The sequence below is a fragment of the Anoplopoma fimbria genome, chromosome 19, assembly GCF_027596085.1.
Source record: "Anoplopoma fimbria isolate UVic2021 breed Golden Eagle Sablefish chromosome 19, Afim_UVic_2022, whole genome shotgun sequence".
Lineage (NCBI taxonomy): Eukaryota > Metazoa > Chordata > Actinopteri > Perciformes > Anoplopomatidae > Anoplopoma > Anoplopoma fimbria.
In genome coordinates, this window is record NC_072467.1 from 28,473,359 (window position 1) to 28,496,548 (window position 23,190).

General features: G+C 39.3%; 1 protein-coding gene across 1 annotated transcript; it reads left to right on the forward strand.

Moving 5' to 3' along the window:
- The first annotated feature begins 1,426 nt into the window (after positions 1-1,426).
- Positions 1,427-22,980, forward strand: LOC129108732 (GRAM domain-containing protein 2A). Its single transcript, XM_054620636.1, has 12 exons — positions 1,427-1,504; positions 6,546-6,659; positions 11,708-11,765; positions 14,317-14,389; positions 14,688-14,791; positions 16,458-16,556; positions 17,254-17,325; positions 17,807-17,866; positions 19,305-19,440; positions 19,555-19,648; positions 21,115-21,216; positions 21,661-22,980. The coding sequence occupies exons 2-12, from the start codon at positions 6,553-6,555 to the stop codon at positions 21,707-21,709; spliced, it is 954 nt and encodes a 317-aa protein (XP_054476611.1). The 5' UTR covers positions 1,427-1,504; positions 6,546-6,552; the 3' UTR covers positions 21,710-22,980.
- Positions 22,981-23,190: the final 210 nt, after the last annotated feature.

The following is a 23,190-nucleotide window of genomic DNA, read 5'->3' on the forward strand; positions in this document are numbered from 1 at the left end:
TATTATGGGCGTTTCTTTCCATCTGCAGGAGGCCCTGGTGTAATGTGTCGTTCAGCCACAGGGCGGCGCTGCAGCACCTTTAAACGTCTCAGCAGCAGATTCATTAAAGGGACAGTTCACCAAACTCACACAAACACAAACCTGTGTCCTCAGGTTGTTCCCAGCATTAGAGACAGGTTTGTACTACAGCCTCCTGTCTCTGCCTGGTTAACTTAACATATGAAACCGTTCTCAGGGTTTCCTCTTCTCCTCTGAAGGTTCACTGACTGCATCAGAACTTCCGTCTGTAGACAGAAGAGTCTTTTTCTCTTCTGCTTTTCAGCCTCACTGGATGCTTCAGAGCAGATTGAAGAGGAGATCATGAAATGTGGTTTCCTCCTCAGTGACAACACACTTCTCAGATCAGACCAGAATATAGTGCACTATATTTTGCTCTGGTTTATGCTTTAAGATGCTTGTTTAAGAAAGGAGATGCACTGATGACTTCTGGTGACTAGTAGTTCTCTTGAATACCTATGTTGAATACACTTCCTGTAAGTCGCTTTGGATAAAAGCGTCTGCTAAATGACTGTAATGTAATGTAATGTAATGTCATGTAAAGAAACAAACCCAGAAAACTGCTTCTTCTGATTTTACTGTGAGTCTCAAACGTGTCTCATATTTCCATGTAGTGTGTGTTTAAAGCAGGTTTATTAAAACAATCATCCGGTTTGATTAAAGCAGAAGCAGCTCTGACTTTAAAGTAATGTTGCATCTTCCATCATTATGTGTTTAATCACATGACCTCACAGCTCACCTGAGGCCAGGTACACAGAGACACAGCTCCACCTCATCAAGTCTTTACAGTCAGTAACCATGTGGGTTTATTTGTTGTCAAATAAAGTGAAAAAAGTCACATTTCTGCATTATAATCAAGACAAATGAAAGGTGATTTTACAACGTAGTTAAGATAGTTTGTTATGAGAATATGTGCTGCTATCTTGACTCTTTTTTTAAGTTTAACTAAATTCTGAATACATTTATTTCAGGATTAAATCTTGTTATTTTTTATTAATTTCCAATTAATTCCACCTTTTCTACGCTTTTATTCTGTTTTGTTTTCTGTTTGTTATTTGTATAATAAAAGTAAAAAAGACACATTGCTGCTTTATAATCAGGACAAATGAAAGATGAGGTTTTTTATGAGAATCGGTCTGAAAGGTGTTTAATGTTCTGATGTCTTGACTCTCCTGTGAAGGTTAAGTTCATCCTGAATAACTGAACTACAGGCCCACCTTTAGCCAGGTGTACAGTCTGTCCACCTTCTCCCAGGCTTTTACTTTGTATTCCCCCTCACAGCCCGTGCTTTTACTCTGAAGGCCTCCCCGGTGCGGTGCGGTGCGGTGCGGGCTGTGCGGTGACAGCTTGACGGCCGTCGACCCGCAGCAGCAGCGGCTCCTCCGGTCCGTGTGTCCGAGTGCTCGGTGCTGCCTGCGGACCCGGTGCAGCCTGCGGGGCCGCACAGGTGAGTGTGTGTCAGCAGCACTGTGGTGATGTGGGGAGTACTGGGAGTACTGGGAGTACTGGGAGTGTATTTATCTACATTACCTGTCAGTGGTGGAATGTAACGCAGTACATTATTAATATCAAATATAATCAATTAATCAATTATTGTTCTTATTGATAACACAAACAATACCAGCTGCAACATCACACAGATGCTTAAATAGAATATAATATAATATAATATAATATAATATACATTACTCACCATAATGACTATGTTCAGGATATTGTGATGCTTGTACTTTTACTTGAGTAATATTTTGAATGCAGGATTTTTACTGTAACATAGTATTTCTATACTAAAGTATTAATATTTTTAGTTAATTAGAAGATCTGAGTATTTATTCCACCTCTAAGTATGACAAAGCCTCTGAGATGTAGTACAGTAAAAATACAATGTTTACCTCTGAGGTGTAGTACAGTAAAAATAGAAATACTGAAATAAAGTGAAAGTACATAGATCTGTAAAGAGTACAATAGTTGAGTACTTGACCCAGTTTTCGTCCTGAGTTTACTTCGTGTTTCATGTACTTTGATAGAAGTCGACATGAATTGTGGTTTCAGATGAAAATTATTTTCTTATGTTTTTGCATAAATTTTGTTAAAGAGGATTCAGTGAGCAGTCTGACCATGAATGACATCATCAGTTCACATGATGTGTGTGTATGTTGTAGTTTTATGTCTCTGGTACTTTGATTATAAAGTATTCAACAATATTTCAGCATATTTTTACAAAAACTCACAAATCCAGAAGTAAAAAGAGAAAACGTCTAAAATGTTAAAACACATCAAAATACATAAAGTTTGGACAAAACAAACAAACAAACAAACTCAAGTTTAACATGAAGGTTATTTAATTATCTTCCCCAGGAGATCATGCGTTTGGTCGTGAGTGACTGTTTGTGTGCATCTGTCCGTCTGTCCACAGCTAATCTCTCATACTCGCGTTTCAGTCTGTCCTCTCAGGCCTTTTTCCTTTGGCCACGTTTATGACAAATAGATATACACTCATAGAAATAAAGGTGCCAACTAGAACCATATGGGGTTCTTTGGCTTGTCATAATAGGAGAACCCTTTAATCGGTGTAATGGTTCCACCCAGATCCCTCTCTGGAGGTTGTATCCAGAATCTTTCCACTTCTTACGAGTGCGAACAAGAACCCACTAAGAACCCTTTTATATAACAAGGGTTTTATGTAGAACCCATCCATGGGTTTCTACCTAGAACCCTTTCATATAGCTATCTAAAACCCTAAAGAGCCGGTTATGATGTGGTGAAGCTCAACTCACAACAATCTGGGTTCACAATCAGTTTTTGTTGGAGTGACATGAAAGTTCTGTTAACAGCAGAGGTTTCAACGATCCTTGAAAACTCTTAAAATGGTTCTTGAGATGAAAAGGGTGCTTGATGGAACCCTTAGTCGTACAGACTTTTCTGTAGGTCTGGGTAGAACCTCATCTCTTCTGTGGATGCTTTTCCACTCGCGTCACCTGCATGTGTCTGGTTCTTATGTTTGGGTTTTGAGACTGTTTCATAGCTGATCCTCTGACTTCTGGTCCAGCCCCGTCATCAGGTCAACACGTTAATGTGTCCATACTTTGGTTTATGACAGAAGATGCTGTGTGAAGCTGGAAGTGGGTCGGACCGCGTTACATTTGAAATGTTGAACTGTGATTCCAGTCTCTAGCAAGCTGGAATATCGGCTGCACGTTTCAGAGATGTAGAGAAAATGTGCTAATAGTTTAGCCTTCTGCTAACCTCCTTAGCATTATGGCTGCTGCACCACAACAGTGGGTCACCACTCACGCAGAAAGCTAAACTATTAGAGAGATGGCCCGCTGTTGAGGGTGTTTCTGTAACCAGCGTAGCATGAAAGCATGGTGGAATTAGGTAGCTAACTAGTGGACATCTTGATGCTACATGGGCCATAGAGAATGAGACCAAAAGCTAGCTAGCTAACTAGTCAGCCATTCTCTCCAGAGCTCCTTGAACAGTCTGCAGCTCCAAAATGAAGCCGTTTCTCTTTTATTTTGAAGGACCGACACAGAGCCTGTGCAGATTCATTTTCTGTGGTCAGACTTCAGCTGCGTGTCTAAACGTTGTGTCTCTGAAGACGTCCATCTCCGTCCTCCTCAGTCAAACGTTGTGAGCGTCCTGATGTGTGACGACAGGAAGTGGAACCCTGGAGTTGAAGATCTAAAGTGTTTCCCATCCCAGAGAACCGTTCTGCGTCTCCCCGAGGCCATGCCTGATTTAATGAGCGGGGCGAGACTCCTCCGAGAGGAAAACCAACAGAGGTCTCCATGGTAACCAGGAGGTGGAGGAGGAGGAGGTGGAGGAGGAGAAGTACCTGCTGGGGATGATGGTGTGTGAGGAGCAGGCCTATCACCATGGCAACTGTGGTTCATCTCCACCTTTGGTCCTTCAGTGTGTTTATAGAAATGTCCGACCAGGTGGAATCCGTCACCTGCTGCTCACATTGATGTTTTTATTTAGTTAAAAATATTAGAACTCGGATCCTGATGATCTAAACGCGTGTGTCATAATGTTCACATCGTTGGGTGTCTGGAGGTCAATATGTATCAGTATTGATCCTTTGTGTTCAGGTTATGAAGCAGAAGATGAAGTCTTCAGCTCGTAAACCTTCTTCTTACAGTCCGCTTGTAATATATACAAAGTGCTAGATGGTGCTTAATTAAACTTGTATAACTGCAATATTAACTTGAATCGATGGGTAATAGAGGAGATGTTTATAGGAGACGACTTTCCTACAAACTATGAATTTATATCTGAGTTATTACCGACCTGAAGCGATAGTAGCTAAGTACACATCATACATATAATATATAATATATGATATTATATGACACAGGGAAAAAGTATTGAACACGCTTACTGAAATGTATTTAATACTTGGTACAGAAGCCTTTGTTGGTAATGACAGCTTCAAGACGCCTCCTGTATGGAGAAACTAGTGGCATGCATTGCTCAGGTGTGATTTTGGCCCATTCTTCCACACAAACAGTCTTCAGATCTTGAAGGTTCCGTGGGCCTCTTCTATGAACTCTGATCTTTAGTTCTTTCCATAGAGTTTCTATTGGATTCAGGTCAGGTGATTGGCTGGGCCATTCTAGCAGCTTTATTTTATCTCTCTGAAACCTTTTCCTTGGCTGTGTGTTTGGGATCATTGTCTTGCTGAAATGTCCACCCTCGTTTCACTTCTACTCCGTCTCCTGTAAACAGATAACAGCTGTAGTTTAAATAGTTCTGTTTAGATACTCAACAGTCTCAGATTTCTGCGGTTTCATATGTAAACAATCTGCGTTCTGTCTGTTTTTAATGTAAACAGGATGTAAAGCAGCAACATGACGCTCAAACCAAAAACATACAGCTCCTGAGTCAAAGACACTCTTAAGAGCTTAATAAATGAATAAATAATTGTGCTTATTATAATGTGATCCTCTGGTTATTGATCCAGAACTAAAAACCAGTGAACAAAAGTAAACCAGTCGATCCGGTAGAATGTTTTCAGACGGTCAGAACGATGGATTCAGACGACGAGGAGAGAAAACACTTTTCATCTCAGAACGACTTCTTCCACATGCCGTTGCCGTGGCAACAGAGGAGAGAATATCCCGGCTGTCCTCGTGTGTGTGTGTGTGTGTGTGTGTGTGTGTGTGTGTGTGTGTGTGTGTGTGTGTGTGTGTGTGTGTGTGTGTGTGTGTGTGTGTGTGTGTGTGTGTGTGTGTGTTTCGTTCTGAGCATCGTCACAGCTTCAGATCAAAGGTTTTCTCCTCGGACCAATCAGAGCGCTCCCTCAGCGACGCCCTCTGACGCCTCGCTGTAAGGATGGAGTACAAGTACACAAGTACTCGTCGTTGTACCACACTGAGGTCTAATGATGGTACTCACTGTGGTAACCAGTCACTGACCAGTACGAAATGATGAACCGTCTGTAGTAGTCCAGTACTAATACTAACACGATCACAGTATTACCTCTAGAAAATACTATAAATCAAATACTAATACATTGATTATTCAATCTGGTACTATTCTACTACTCAAACCCAAAGTATTTAATATAAAACTTGTGCAAGTGGCACTAGTACAACATGTGGTTCTCTCTCTAGTACCAACACTAGTACAACATGTGGTTCTCTCTCTAGTACCAACACTAGTACAACATGTGGTTCAACATATTCACATTTCTACAGCCTCTCCTCTCTGCTCTGTGTTACGTTAGTCAAAGTTTCACAGATTTGTTGTCACATGACTGTTGGTCTCAGATGAATCAATCATGACTTCATAGTTTCACTGATGAGCTCAGAATTTCATGTTTTTTACAGAATCTTGTTTGAGCAAAAATTTACTTTCAAAATGTAAAACCCGTAGAATAAAGTGTTTTTGCTCAAATATCACAGTTTTAAGCTTTTTTTGGTTGCCTTTGCTGATGGAAACGTTTATATCACATTATGTGTTCAAGGTCCGTCGGAGAGATAAAAGTCCGACCATATTGTTTTTTTACAGCTATTACAGCGCTCATTCTTTAGACTCTGTGTCTGATCTTTACTTCGTCTATGCTGGCTCTCAGATGAACATTTTTTGTTGTCAGCACTCCTCTTCATGTGAAGAAGATGGAGGTGAAAACGAGTGTTTTTCATGGTGGGCCAGAAGAGAAGACGTGTTCCTGTTGGTGTGATGTTCATCTGAACGCTTCCTCCTTCCCGTCTCATCTCTCTGGTGTTTGGTTTCTTCTTTAGCTCTCTGGATGTTGGTCACACTTCTATATTTAGATCTTGTTATCTGATGCTGCATCCCTCGTTCTCCCTCCTACTTCTCACTCTCCTCCTCATCATCATCACTTCACAGTCTTTCAGAAACTCTCTGGTGCGTTTAAAAAAGCTTTATTTAAAACACCGTTTGGTGACGGAGCTGTCTGCAGATCCAGAGGTTTTCTATTCTACCTGTTTAACGCCGCTCTGTCCTCCTGACCCCTCCAGGTGGATAATGATGATGTCAGAGAATATGGAGCAGAGTGATGATGTCAGCGTCCTGCACCCCCACGATGTGGAGCCCCCCCGGGAGGACGACGGACACTGCCCCCTGCCCTTCAGGTGAGGGACTGCAGCTCAGCTACAATCAGACTTATCGCTCTCTTTTACAACGACTTTCTACATGATGAACCTTCTCAGACAAAATGTTACCTTATATGGAGAAAAGGGGGCGTGGCAGTGGACCTGTCAATTTCAATTCCATTTATGAGAATCACAAATTTTCCTCAGGGGGCCTTACAATCTGTACGACATACGACATCCTCTATCTGAGGATATAACCCCCCGAAAATAATCATTTAAACGGAAAAAACAGGAAGAAACCTCAGAGAGAGAAACAGAGGAGGAATCCCTCTGTCAGGATGGACAGAAGTACAATAGATGTTAACAGTACAGAATAAACAACATAATGGAGATACAACATAGTAAATGCAAATCAGATCAGAGTCAGAAGTGGTTTATTGGTTTATTGCCTTGGTGAGTAGTGCACGGCAATAAACATAGTGTGAGTATGTTAAAACAAGTCTGCTATTAAAGTGTATATTTAAGTAAAGAGTTGAGAGTGAATGTCTGTGATTGTCGTGGGGGTCCCGGACTTTATTGATAAGCCCAACTGTAAACGTGAAGGTTTTGGTCCTGATGGACCGCTAGAGGGAAGTGACTCAAACAGTTTGTGTATAAAGATACATATGATATTAGTAATAGAGGTAGTAGCACCGATAATAGCAAAATAATAACAGATAAATGATGAATAATAATAATAATAACAGCAGCAGTAGGTGTCAGGCAGGACCAGGGTCCAGGTAAAACCACGATCCATGGAAACCTGCAAGGCGAGAAAGCACAGAGACTCAGGGGAATGAAGCAAAGTTATTAATGTGGATTTATACAGATGGAGAAGAAGAGAAGGAAAGACCTGAAGCAGAACCTTTCTACGTGCATATTAGAGAATGAGGCCGTTAGCTAAACGTTCACATATGAGGAGTGTAGATGACTGTATGAACTACAGTAACCCAGTCGACTGATTTTGTCGTACAAACACAGAATTGTATCTTTGTGTCGAGATACTTCCTCTCACATTTTACGTTCTCACCGGAAAAGAGAAGCAGCAGTTTGAGGTCTGAACTGAGGAAACAGATGTGGGTCGGGGCTGCAGATGGACGAGGCTCACAGCTGGAGAGCATGCAGGTGGATCCAGATGTTGTGGACACACACACATAGAAACACACACACACACACACACACACACTGAGTTAACATGTGTGTTGGTAACGATGCCTGCAGGATTCTCACTGGTGGAACAAGAAGATGATTCACTTCCAGATTCCTCCCACTCATCAACCGACTCCCTCATTAGTCCTGACAAAGAGAGTGTGTGTGTGTGTGTGTGTGTGTGTGTGTGTGTGTGTGTGTGTGTGTGTGTGTGTGTGTGTGTGTGTGTGTGTGTGTGTGTGTGTGTGTGTGTGTGTGTGTGTGTGTGTGTGTGTGTTTGGCGGGAGATGAAAGACGAGGAGACGTGCAGGACAGACAATAACACAGAGCGAAAGCAGGAGTGTCTCTGACATTCCTGTCACGTACCAAACAAGCTGCAAGGAGAAGCTGCAGAATCACAGTGTGTGTGTGTGTGTGTGTGTGTGTGTGTGTGTGTGTGTGTGTGTGTGTGTGTGTGTGTGTGTGTGTGTGTGTGTGTGTGTGTGTGTGTGTGTGTGTGTGATGTGTGTGTGTGTGTGTGTGTGTGTGTGTGTGTGTGTGCAGCATGTGCATTCAGCTCACGTTTCCAGGCAGCAGAGCTCAGAGAGAGTCTGATGTGTGTGTGTGTGTGTGTGTGTGTGTGTGTGTGTGTGTGTGTGTGTGTGTGTGTGTGTGTGTGTGTGTGTGTGTGTGTGTGTGTGTGTGTGTGTAGCTGGTGTAAACAGACAGGAAGCTAATGTTCCCTTAAAACCCACAAACAAATACACACTAAACACCGAGGATTCAAAACAGGGAGAAATAAAAATTTGAGTGGACGGAGAATAAAAAAGAAAAAACGATCTAATTATTGAAGTCACATGACCAACGATGATGTCATAGGTCATGTGACAATATGTATTTTTAGCAACTTTGCAGGTTTGGAACTTTTGAAAACTCCTCCAGGAGGATTCAACAGATTCATATCAAATTTGGAAACTTGAATTATTACTTTATATTGTACCACAGTTTACTTTAACAACATAGATTAGTTCTATAAACTTTATTTAAATGTGTACAATAAGAATGTTACAATAGCAGCAGCAAGGGGTTTTTATAAAATATGAATCATAAGGATTCTACTTTTAAACATATTTGAGAACTTTTAGCCTCGTTTGTCTGTTTAACGGCACGGCGGCTTCACATTTAAATATATATATATATTTATTTACATATATTTATATATATATTTATATATATATTTACATATATATATATCATCGTGACGTGAACGTTGTTTTAACGTTCAAACATTCAAACATCCGATCCGTCTGCTCGGTGTGAACACGGACGCTCTCTCTGCTCCACTTTCTCCATTCAGACCGACTGTTTGCATAATTAGTTCTTTTATATCTGATGTGTGTGTGTGTGTGTGTGTGTGTGTGTGAAAGGAGTGATTGTCCACTGGGACACACACACACACACACACACACACACACACACACACACACACACACACACACACACACACACACACACACACACACACACTCTCCATGCTCCAGTGGACTAAACTAACACAAGTGGCTGATGGGAATTTTCACTTCTCGTCCAGTTTCGCTTTTTTTTTCCACATGTACACAGTTAATAATGATCAGAGGGGGAAGAAGTACTCAGTACTTTACTCAAGTTAAAGTAGAAGTACCACGTTCTAAAAATACTTCACAATGTTACTGAAGTTCAGAATTAAAAGGTACTTAAAGTATCAAAAGTACAAGTTCATCAGTATGCCTTTTCACAGTGTTATATTATTAAAGAATATTATATTCAGATTGTATCACTAAGAAATACACATAATCGTATTTTAATGTTGTACTTCTTTAATGTGGAGTCGATTGTAGATACTTTTTGTGTACTACTGGGTGTATTAGTAGTAAATTACTGCATCATAGTAGAAGATTTCATGGTAAAAAGATCAAATAAACGAATGAGGTAAAACTTTAAAGTAGCATAGAATAGAAAAGTACAAGTACGTTAACCTTGTACGTTACTTGGTTACTTTCATGCAGATCACAGATCAGTGATAACTGCTGCGATGTGTTCAGTGTTTGTCTGTCGACTTTCTTTTTGCATGAACGTCGTGTCTCCGGTCAGGACGCCATTTGCATGACGCAAATAAGTGTGTGTGTGTGTGTGTGTGTGTGTGTGTGTGTGTGTGTGTGTGTGTGTGTGTGTGTGTGTGTGTGTGTGTGTGTGTGTGTGTGTGTGTGTGTGTGTGTGTGTGTGTGTGTGTGTGTGTGTGTCTGTGTGTGTGTGTGTGTGTGTGTGTGTCTGTGTCTGTGTGTGTGTGTCTGTGTGTGTGTGTGTGTGTGTGTGTGTGTGTGTGTGTGTGTGTGTGTGTGTGTGTGTGTGTGTGTGTGTGTGTGTGTGTGTGTGTCTGTGTGTGTGTGTGTGTGTGTGTGTGTGTGTGTGTGGCTTCAGAGGATTTGTTAGAGCCTCCAACTGAACACCTGAGATCAGTTTAAGGAGAAGTTAACAGTTTGTGTTTGTGTCTAAAAAGCTCATGTTTTTTATAAAACTATGACTCTTTCTCTTCACATTTATACTTTATATTTATTTATATATTTTTATTTATATATATTTTTGATATGATGCTCTTAAAACCTGCTGATTTCCCCGGTTGTTATTTTTTCCAGTAATAGTCATTCATCATATTTACATTATGTAATCCAGTGAACGGCCAGTCACGTGAGTCATGTTGGGTCTTTTTGATCTGCGTTGTTATTTACTTATGTATTTTATTGTGTTGTTCAGTGTTGTACTATAGTATTTGCTGTTAACCTGTACTGATAATATTACATACATACATACATCATACATCTTCCGTAACCTGCTTATCCAGTTAAGGGTGGAGCCGATCCCAGCTGTCAATGGGTGAAGGCAGGGTTCACCTGGACAGGGTTCACCTGGACAGGGTTCACCTGGACAGGGTTCACCTGGACAGGGTTCACCTGGACAGGTCTCCAGTCTGTCACAGGGCTGACATATAGAGACAAACAACCACTCACACTCACATCCACACCTACGGGCAGTGTAGAGTCTTCAGTTAACCTAAGCTGCATGTCTTTGGACTGTGGGAGGAAGCCGGAGAACCCGGAGAGAACCCACGCTGACACGGGGAGAACATGCAAACTCCACACAGAAGGTTGTCCAGCCCGGGAATTGAACCCAGGCCCCTCTTGCTGTGAGGCGACAGTGCTAACCACTACACCACCGTGCAGCCAAACAAATAGGCAGTTTATCAAGAAGTTACATTCCCAATACAAATATAGACCGCACGAAACAATCCAGAGAACCACAGGTAATAAAAAGCCAACCACAGTGGTTTCTTAGTTATATTTACTGATAATATTAAACCACTAAATTGTAATAACCTGTTCAGGGACTACGGAGAAAAATTAGCTCTTTAGCTAGATCTAGCACATTTAGGTTGAGATGGAAACGGAAATTTTGATTAATGTTCAATGTCCCTGGCAAATAATTAAATTTGTATAAATAAATAAATACAAATAATTAAATAAATATAAATATAACTAAATACAAATATAACTATTTGTATTTAGTTATAAATTATTAATAAATAAATATATAAGTAAATAAATGAATAAATACAAATAAATAAATAAAAGTAATTAAATATAAATATAACTAAATACATACATTTCATAAATTATTAAATAAATAAATGAATAAATAAATAGATAAATTAATTAATTAATAAATAAATAATAATAATATCTAGATAGAAATGTGCTAGTTTAATCTTTAACAGTTTATTTTGTAAACTGATCATATGTTTTTATGTAAAATTTTAAAAAGTAAAGTTACTAGAAAATATAAAATGAGAAGAGATGAGATGTAATAAGATGTGTTGTTTCCTGCAGGCTGCAGCTGATCGACGACCTTTCCTACGAAGACGTGAAAAAGTGCTACAGAGGATCAGTGAGTCTTCACCAAACACACACACACACACACACACACACACACACACACACACACACACACACACACACACACACACACACACACACACACACACACACACACACACACACACACACACACACACACACACACACACACACACACACACACACACACACACACACGGTGGTGTTCAGGGGTCCAGAGATGACGGCAGACCAGCAGGAGTCCTTTCAAATCTTTTTCAAAGTCTCTGCAGAAGTTTCCGGCGTCTGTCTCGTCTCCATGGGAACACGTTCACGGGTGTGTGTGTGTGTGTGTGTGTGTGTGTGTGTGTGTGTGTGTGTGTGTGTGTGTGTGTGTGTGTGTGTGTGTGTGTGTGTGTGTGTGTGTGTGAGCAGCATTGAGACATATATTTAAGAATCATACAGACGGACAGATTTACTGCGTTTCTTTTCCACTTTCTTCCCCAAACATTATTCATCATTTACTTATTTGCAATTATCAGCTTTGTGATAAAAACTTTTATTTTCTGAAGGATTAGGATTTACAGGAAACACGAGGAGGGTTGTACTTTTACTTCTTCTATTTATTCCACAGAGACCTCGTTGATATCTGTTTCCATATATGAGGTGAAACCACAAAAACCAAACAGAAAGTACCTCCTTTACTTCAGTAAAAAGTTCGAGATACTTGTTATGCAGAATAATATATTATATGATGTATTATAATTATTGACGCATTCATAAGGTTGTAGCTGATAAAGATGGAGCTCATTTAATGACTTTATGAACTATACTATTTTAGTTTATTTGTTTCAATAACCTGAATCTGTAAAGTGATGAAAAGATTAAGTGAAGTAGAAGTATAAAGTAGTAGAAAATTGACATACATATGCCTTCAAATTACTTGAGTAAATGTACTTAGTAACATTTTGTCACTGAAAAGCACAAAGAGAGCTGCACTGTTTTAGTTCACTAACAATAAATACGAAACTATAATAAAATCGATAAAATGAATTCTGTTTCATGCACCATTTTCTCCTTTTTTTCTGGATAAAACTGATACTCACTTGTTTTACTATAGAAAGTCTCTGCGTTCTGTCACACCTGTTAAAGCTCTAAAATAGCGTCTGTTTCTTTGTGATGTAATGTTTTGTTTCTAGTTTGACCCAAATGTTCGCTCCGTCTTCAGAAGCTGGAGGACGAGCGCCGTCGAGCTTCTTTCTGTTGTTTCAGTCTTTGTTGTTTCAGACAGGAACAGGGAGGCAGGAAGTCTCTCAGAGAATAAAGAGCACAGGTGGATTTAGATGATGTAACTTCTGACCCACATATCAGGAACCAAAACAACACCGAGGCAGAATATTCCAGAAAGCAGAGGTTTAGTTTGTAGTCAGCAGTGGAGGAATACGTGTTTGATAAAAGAACCAAAACAACAAAGTAAAAATGATCTGATACACGTAAAGATCTTCAGTTAAAATATCATTAATTATACCTAAAAACTTCACGTCAGCCGATCCAGAAAAGGACTAAAGTATTTCTAATATATTGATTTATTTCACTTTATTTCATCAGATATTCATAATCACACATCACTAAACCAAAAACAGCACAATCAAACATAAATCCAGACAACCACAATCAATAAATAATTCATAAAAACAAGTCACAGAACCATCATGTCATAAAGATTAGTGTGTCCATTATGAAATATGAGCAGCTACAAGATTTAAATGAGAGACGATGTGAGGTATTTGACTGAAGAGTTTCATTGATAAATATCATCAGCTTATTATTTATTCTTATTGATGAGGAATCCAACTTTGTGGTACAACGAGGCGTGATGAGAACTTTAAGAAATCTATCGCTGTTAGTTACAGGATATCTTTACAATAAAGTGCAGACATTAAAGATGTTTTATGGGTTAGAAAAGACAGACGGCCTTAAATTGAATACAAAGGAAATATAAAAGAAGGAAGGTTCGCTATGTGACAACATTCAAGTTTTGCATTGATGACAGTTCTATTAAAGTTAATGAGGCTGGTTTAGAAGTCCGTCTTCAAAATAGTAAATAGACAACACATTATGTGACAGTTTTTAAACTTAATGTTTCCTTGTTTTTGGAAAGCATGAAAGGCTGAAGATGAATCAGAGAAACTGGGACGTATAAAACTGTATCATCTGCATAAAAGCGGACATTGAAGTATTAATGGTTATTTATGTATAATGTGAACATTTATGGACCAACAGCAGAGCCCTGTGGAACCCCATTACCTGCCATATATATTTATATGTATATTTTGGATTTGTGGCTAATTTTAGTGATCTTTTGATACTTAAACTTATATTTGTACTCTTTCCTACTTTTACTGCAACTGCTGCACAACTATTTCCCTCAAGAAAGATAAAGTCTTGCTTTATCTTATCTTACCTTCAGCAACTACCTTCTTTAATGATGACATTCAAATCAATTATTTGCAATGATCTCAACCACATTATATGATTATTGATTACATAAACATCTGAATCTGTCTGTAACAAACTCTTTTTTTCTCCTGCTGCATTCACAGACTGTCAGCAAGTACAACTCTCAGTACCACAAACTGTTCCAGACGGTTCCTAAAGAGGAGATCCTGATGAAAGGTGAGGATCTGATCCATCACCTGTATATCACCTGTCTATCATCTCTATATCACCTGTCTATCATCTCTCTATCACCTGTCTATCATCTCTCTATCACCTGTCTATCATCTCTCTATCACCTGTCTATCATCTTTCTATCGCCTGTCCTTGTCTATCAGCTACCTGTTCTCACCTGGTCTATACCCCAGTTTGACCTTCTATTAGCTCAGATGTTGTTTTCCATTACAGAAACCTATTGTTATGATATTTGATCAGAGTCACAGTTAAAGTCTCTTCCTGCTCTCTTCTTCTTCTGTAGTTTATTCGTGTGCGTTGTTGCGAGACATCCTGCTGCAGGGACGACTCTACATCTCCAGGAACTGGCTTTGTTTCTACGCCAACCTGTTTGGAAAAGACATCAAGGTGAGTGAAGAAGAGTCTCAGACACCGGTAGCTCTGAGAATTGGGTGATTTTATTTTATTTTTTAAATAAAAATATAATATAGAAAAACTGTTGGATGAAGCTGAAAACTCAGGTCCAGTGTTAGATGACTTCCTGTTACCTCTAGCTTTCTGTGTGAGTTTTGAATAACTGATGTCAAACAGCAAAATGTGCATTAACTGAATGAGCTGATCAATGACAGAAGCACGATATGTCGACGAGAACAACAAACTGTGAGTTCAGAAATACTGAAATATAAAACATGGGATTGTTTTTCTGAAAGAGGATTAAAAATGATGCTCAGCTTTAGTGTGAACTAAATACTAAGTGGTGAAAATCAGCAGGTCAAAGGTCGCTGTAGTAGGATTGATTCAGTCAGGGTGGCTGCAAAATATTTTTGAAACGTTAGGGCCGGATGATGTGTTTAAATCAATTTTGAAATCTATTTAGATACCATTAAAATATTCATATGTATCTCCGCGCAAAATCACATCTAAATTTCTCTAAATATAACAATCAAAATGTTTAATGAACTGTGTTCCAGTGTTTGATGCATTACATTAAAAAGAAAAAAACAAAACCTTACGCAACTAATTGTGGTAGCTTTTAATCACAATTAGCATGAAGTTTAATTAAAAACACTAATGAGTAAAATGTCCCCTGTGAGTCGGTTCAGTGATGAGGAGGTGATTTTAAACAGACATTAAAGAGCTTCATGCATTTGTTAGACGTTATCCAACTTTACCATTTAGTCATGTAACAAACGGCTTTCTTCATAGTCAGCTCCAGTTTTAGTTCAAGTCGTTATTTTAGTTCAATAAACTTGAACTTCACTTTGCTTAAACACATGATTATTGATTTCAGTCTGTTTCTTATTTAACTCAGTCTCACGTCAGCACTTAAGGAACATTTAGGAAGATAAATGATCAGTTTACTTCTATATATGATCCCAATATGACTCCACTGAGTCAACATGTGTGATGATCTGTTTGTGTTTGGTCCAGACGTCTGTTTGTTCTGTTGGAGTCCAGGTCAAAGGTCACCGCAGTACCACTACTTCATCATACTATGGTACAAGTAAAAGTCCTGCAATCAGAATCATACATAAGTGAAAGTACAAAAGTGTTAGAATCAAAGTGTACTTAAAGTACCAAAGGAAAGTACTCCTTATGCAGAATAATATATATATATATATTATTAATTATTCATTTATATATATAATATTCATTACTTTAATGTTATAGGTGGTAAATGTGGAGCTTATTTTGATTATTATATACTGCTGGACGTTAAATCTATAATAACATATATTTATTTATTCATTCATTTATTTATCTATTTATTTATTTATATTATTTATCAGTTGATTATATTTTGTATTAATAATCCGAAGCTATCAGATAAATACAATATTTCCCTCTGAGATGTAGTAGAAGTAGCAAAAAATGAAATAGTCAAGTACAAGTACCTCTAAAATATACCTCAGTGCAGTATTTGAGTAAATGTACTTTGTTATATTACACTGCTGCTGAACAGCAGGTGATGAGGTGCCTTGCTCGAGAGCTGTCCAGCAGCGGCGGCAACAGGAAGTGTTTTCTCTGCCCTTCACAATAAAAGGTCTTGTTATCTGTCTCTCTGAACCTGTAGGTTTGTATACCGGTGGTGTCGGTTCGTCTGGTGAAGAAACACAAGACGGCCGGCCTGGTGCCCAACGGCCTGGCTATCACCATGGATACGGCACAGAAGGTACCAGACCTGAGATACCACATTATTATTATTATTATTATTATTATTATTATTATTATTATTATTATTATTATTATTATTATTAATACACATATTTATAGGTGTTGACTTCCTAATAACCTCTAAAACATTTTTTGGATGGAACTGAATTTGATGTTTTTTTAAGATTTTTTAAGACCTGCAGTCTATGAGAAAATGACTCTACTTCTCTCTTGATTTATTCCCTCAGTAAACATTGTAAACATGAGTTTATGGTCTCAATCTCTAGTTTCAAGTCTTCTTCAATACAGCATGATGTTCATTTAGTAAATGATGCTCCATTTAGAGTCAAACAGACCATAAAGCAGGGGATGCTTTAGGGCGGGGCTACACACTGATTGACAGGTCGACACCAGAGACGTATACGGCGTCTCTACCTCACTCCTCCTCAGTCCATATATGGTCACTTCCTGTTCACTGGTTGCAAAAAATTCAAGATGGCGACGGGTAAATCAACAAACTTGAGGCTTCAAAATCGAGTCCACAAACCAATGAGTGACGTCATGATACCTGTGTTCACTTCTTATAAATGATCGAAAGATGACACTGTTTAAATATTCAGATAACTTCTCACATTCATAGTGTCGACCTCAGCTGTTCACATGAATATTTGTGTGAAGATGAAAGAAGAGGTCACTTCCTGTCTGTCTCTCTGCAGTATGTGTTCGTGTCCCTGCTGTCCAGAGACAGCGTCTACGACGTCCTCAGGAGGATCTGCACTCACCTGCAGGTTTGTGAAGTCGGTGACTCCTGCTTTACATCTCAGAATACATTCAGTGACTTCCTGTCTCTGTCTGTCTGTCTGTCTGTCTGTTGTTGTGGAAACAAAGAATACTATACTAATACTGACTGAGATGAGTCTGAAGTGAGCGTTGAAATACGATCAGATGACAAAGAGTGTCTTTGTAGTATTTTATTTCTAATTAGAAAGAAGCAAGAGTTCACAGGATCACACAGAACACAGCAAGTAATGCACTGGTGAGAAACACCACACTCTGAATATAAGGGACAAAACAAGTGGGGGGATCAAGGCTACTGGCGCCTGGGATAAGGAGAGTCAACACCTCCCCACACCTGGCCTGTGGATATAATATCTTCAAACATACACAAATAGAATTCCCACAGTATAACTAAAACATAGAATTCCCACAGTATAACTAAAACCTAAATGTGCCGTTACACTGTCTGTCTGTCTGTCTGTCTGTCTGCAGGTGAACGGGAAGAGTCTGAGTCTGAAGCAGTACCTGGAGGAGCCCAGCTCTCTGTCCATGGTAATGATGCTGCATGAGGAGACGTCCTCAGAATACTTTTATAACAACACAAAGAGATGCACATTTACATGATTTGTTCCTGCAGAGATACATGATAACGTAAGGAGATATATATATATATATATATATATATATATATATATATATATATATATCTATATACATAGATATAGATATATATTAGATATGAGTCACCAGTCAGTGAAAACAGGATTATCTGAATACCAGAAGCTGTTGTTTTGGTCCTGACCCTCTGTGACCCCTTCAGGCTCCCTGGATAAGAGGCTTTTTTCACCGCGCTGCCTTCAGGTTCTGCTTTAAAATACTGTGAAGTTGAGTTGATGACACACTGATGACTCAGAGGAAAGCGTTGATGCTCTCTGAGCCAGCGGCGGCTGACGAGACGAACAATTAAAAAACATCAATCTGGAGTTTTTAATCTGGATTTTTATCATCATCATCATCTCTAGAAAAAGAAAACCATCATTAATCTCCTGAAACGTTTTCATCAAACAAACAGGAGGAAATAGTGCTTCTTGTTGGGGACTATTTTCCGCGGCGGATGATTCCACATTTCCACATGGTGATGAGGCTCATTTGTGTTTTCATGGAGCTCTATGGGACATCACAACATTCCTTAGATGATGCATTCACTGCCCCCTTGAGACCAAAACAGGAAATCTGATGTTTAAAAGTTCAAGAATCCATCTTGACTTCTACGATTCAAGAATCATTTATTGTCTCTCTCTCTCTCTCTCTGTCTCTCTCTCTCTCTCTGTCTCTCTCTCTCTGTCTCTGTCTCTGTCTCTCTGTCTCTGTCTGTCTCTCTCTCTGTCTCTCTCTCTCTCTCTCTCTGTCTCTCTGTCTCTCTCTCTCTCTCTCTGTCTCTCTCTCTCTCTCTCTCTGTCTCTCTCTCTCTCTCTCTCTGTCTCTCTCTGTCTCTCTCTCTCTCTCTCTCTCTCTGTCTCTCTCTCTCTCTCTCTGTCTCTCTCTCTCTCTCTCTCTCTGTCTCTCTCTCTCTCTCTCTCTCTGTCTCTCTCTCTCTCTGTCTCTCTCTCTCTCTCTCTCTCTCTCTCTCTCTCTCTCTCTCTCTCTCTCTGTCTCTCTCTCTCTCTCTCTCTCTCTCTCTCTCTCTCTCTCTCTCTCTCTCTCTTTGTCTCTCTCTGTCTCTCTCTTTGTCTCTCTCTCTCTCTCTGTCTCTCTCTCTCTCTCTCTCTCTCTCTCTCTCTCTCTCTCTCTCTCTCTCTCTCTCTGTCTCTCTCTCTCTCTGTCTCTCTCTCTCTCTCTCTCTCTCTCTCTCTCTCTGTCTCTCTCTCTCTCCCTCTCTCTCTCTCTCTCTCTGTCTCTCTCTCTCTCTCTCTCTCTCTCTCTCTCTCTCTCTCTGTCTCTCTGTCTCTCTCTCTCTCTCTCTCTCTCTCTCTCTCTCTCTCTCTCTCAGGATGAGTTTCCGGAGGTGTTGAAGTGGAGAAGGAAGCCGTCTCTCCCTGCCGTGTCCTCGTCCCTCCCAGACCTGCTGGGTAGCTCCTCCCCCGGCCTCGTCGTGGACACGCCCTTCAGTACACACACGCTCACAGGTAGGCCCACCTGTCCCCCCCCCCCCCACACACACACACACACACACACACACACACACACACCTGCAGATTAACCCGTGTTTCCTGGTGTTTCCTCCCTTTGTTTGTGTGCAGACAGCAGTTTGGAACCAGAGAAGATCCTGCTGACAGAACCGGTACCTGAACTGGGTCACATGGAGTACCAGCTGCTGAAACTCTTCGTCCTGCTGTGAGTACAACAGAACACACAATACAGTCCTGTAAAGTCCTATCAGGCAGATTTGGGATTTTGTGATTTCTTTTATTTTATTTAATCATCACAAATACTACAAAACCGATATATCAGAACCAAAAAGGTACAAAAAAAACCTCAAAATCCCTAAAACCCAGAGTACACAGACAACAGCAGTGTTTGTGTCAGTAGTAGTAGTTGTGCAAATATTACTAATTAGTATCAGTAGTTTAACTGAACTAAAACTCAGAAGTATTTTCCAGTCTTTTCTCAGAACAGTGAGCTGAAATATATTTTCTTGTTGGTCTGTGCTGCCACCTGCTGGTTGATTATATTTCACATAGCTTTAGAGCAGGGTTTCTCTTTGTGAGGCCTGCGGGCCCTTGCCGGCCCCTCAGTGTGACATTAAACACATGCATCATATCGTCAGAACCTCCTCTATTAGTAGCGCCTCGTGTCGTTGAGCAGGTGGATGTTTTTCTGGACACCTGAACTGCTCCATCCGCTCCTCCATAGAAGTCAATGTCTGTAAATGTCTCTGATTTGACCCTGCTATCGAGTAACCATGGCAACACGTTGGTTTAGCTATTTATTACTCGGGCTAGGAGTGATACAAGAAGTGATACAAGAAGGAATTAGACGTCATAGCAGTCGTGTGTGGGCGTTATATCACTGCTATGGACCAGTCAGATTGACTGTTTGAGCTACCTGTTTTATCCAATGACTTTTTGTTATCGCTTTAACGCACTGTTCTATGACTTTTTTAATTTTTTACGACAAACTAAACTATGACTTTCATTACTTGCTGCAAGATTTAGATCCTCTGATGGGCTTTTTGATGAGGGAGTGGATGTTTATTCAACCAAATGATCAATCTCCTGTAAAAAGAATCATAGGATAGCATGTGACAAAAGGTTATGATCAAGTTATCGTAAACTATGTCATTATAAGTTATTAGAACTTCATAGTATGTCAAATATAGTCATAAAAAGTCAGAGAATAAGATTTCATGAAAAGTAATTAAAAAGTAATAGTATAGTATGTCATCAGAAAGTCACGATATTGTACGTCTTAAAAAAACTCATAAAAAGTCATAGTATTGTATAGTATTAATAACATGTCAAAATAAAATATAGTATATTATGTTATAAGAACTTCATCAAAGTCATAGTATAGTATGTTGAAAAAAAGTCGTATGTCGTAAAAGGTCATAGTAAAAGTAATAAAACTACATTGTTTGTCATAAAAACGTTTTTTTAACCATATAAAGTCAAACAATGTCATATCAAACAATAAAAACAAAACAGAAAGTCATTAATCACGTTTGTCATAGAAGGTTGAGTCTTCTCTCTGGTTTCAGTTAACTTCAGTCACTGAGATATTTAAGGAGGAAAACCTCGTTTATTGATCAGTATTCATCCCGTCTGTCCGTCTCTCCGTCTGTCCGTCTGTCCGTCCCTCAGCGTCTTCCTCCTCGTCCTGTCCTCTTGCTATCTGGCCTTCAGAGTCTGTCGTCTGGAGCAGCAGATGAGCTTCCTGAGCAGCCAGCCGACGCTGAGAGAAAGGTACACAAAGTCATGTGACATCATTCATACTCTAAAGTGTTTAAACTGCTCCTCTAAAGGACACATGTCATAAACTACTTCTAAACTATACACTGATTTGACAGCTTCAGCTTTTAACATTAACAAACATATGATGTAGTATTATATTATAATACTACATTCTAATCTACAGTATACAAAGTATTTAAAATGGACTCTATATGGATAAACCACAACATTAATAATACAATAATACTGTGAAAGAATTTTGCATGTTTTTTTTACTTTTTAATTTTAAAGCACATTTTGCTGATAATACTTGTGTACTTTTACTTTTTAACATTTTGAATCCAGGACTTTTACTTGTAAAAGAGTATTTTAGATGGTGTGTTTTTTTTACTTAAATAAATTAAACCTCCAGAGAATCAAAACAAAGATCAAACATTCTGTTTCCTGTTATTCCAGGTGTGGAGAGTTGCCCTGCTGGCTGGCCAATCAGAGGACAGGAACCTGACACATGCAGCCAATCAGGGAGTAGAAGAAGAAACCCCTGCACTTACATAGACTTCCCATCAGGGGGCGGCGGTGAGCGGACACAGATGACTGCAGCAGCCGTTAGCCGCTGGACTCTGACCCCGCCGCGACCTGGTTACCATAGAGACGTCACGATAGTCAACAGAAGCAGAGGGCCGACCTTTGACCTTTCTAAGGACAAGGTTACGTAGAGGTCACATAGAGGTCAGGAGGCCGAAGCGACGACGATGACGACAACAACGACGTACTGTAACATAACGGATGTAGATAATTATTAATGTGAGGCTGTGTGTGTGTGTGTGTGTGTGTGTGTGTGTGTGTGTGTGTGTGTGTGTGTGTGTGTGTGTGTGTGTACAGAGACTTTATAGAATGAGGTGTTAAAGGATTCAGCCAATTAAATCACAGTACATTCATCTCGTTCCTCCTACGACGACGGTGTAAACGTGTACTTTGTCAACATGTTACACCTCAGTCACCTTTATTTACTATAAACCTACATTTCCCTTTTTTAATATATTTGAGAGGAGCACACGTTACATTTGGTTTCAAACTAACCCAGAACTAATATCAGGAACTCTCCCTGTGTTTCCACTTTTACTCCACCAGGGGGCGCTCGACTGTCAAATTTCTTTCAGCTGTCAGATATTTATTGTTCCTATGTCGGGAAACACAAAGTAAATATTTGTGTTTACTGACATTTTTAATCATATCACAACTGATTTTTTTACAAAAGAATATTATTAAAAGTCAGACTTTTCTTTTTTAGATCTACAAAGTGCCAGAATTCAGAACATCATCTGTAAAAAAACACAAAATAATCAATAAAGGTTCTAAATTGAGTCTGATTGCTGCCTTAAACTCACAATGAAGCCTCTGATATCATTTTTAATAACATTTTAAAGAAGCGTCTTCATCTGAAGGTTGAATGTCCCTTAAATGTGAATCTGAGTCCTTCTGCACATTTCAGATTATGTTGTTTTTAAAAAAATGAATTTTGTGCCAAATCTGTGAAGTGACGTGTTTTTATGAGGAGAATGTTGAACCAGATGAGATGGTAACACCTCCAGCTCCGCCTGTTGGAGGAAACAAACAGTGAGAGGTTGTTAAATAAAGCTTATGTTTAACAGACGGAGCAGAATGATGGAGGACATGATGGTGTTTGGATGTTTGTGAAGAAACACAGAGTTTAACTCGTATTGTTTTTCTGGTTGTAACAAAAAAATCACCAATAAACACATTTTCAGCTCCTGACTTCTTCTTTAATTCTAGTTTATTACAGAATCAAAACATTTATTCTTTATTAAGAAGTTAAAAACATCAGTCTAACAGGAGGCAATAGTCAGTTTGTCGGGGACTATTTTCAGCAGCGGATGAATCCATATTTGGTGCTCTAGTGAGTATTTGTATGTGGGATTGAGTCAGAATAAACAGTGTGATGATGATGATGATGATGAGGAACAT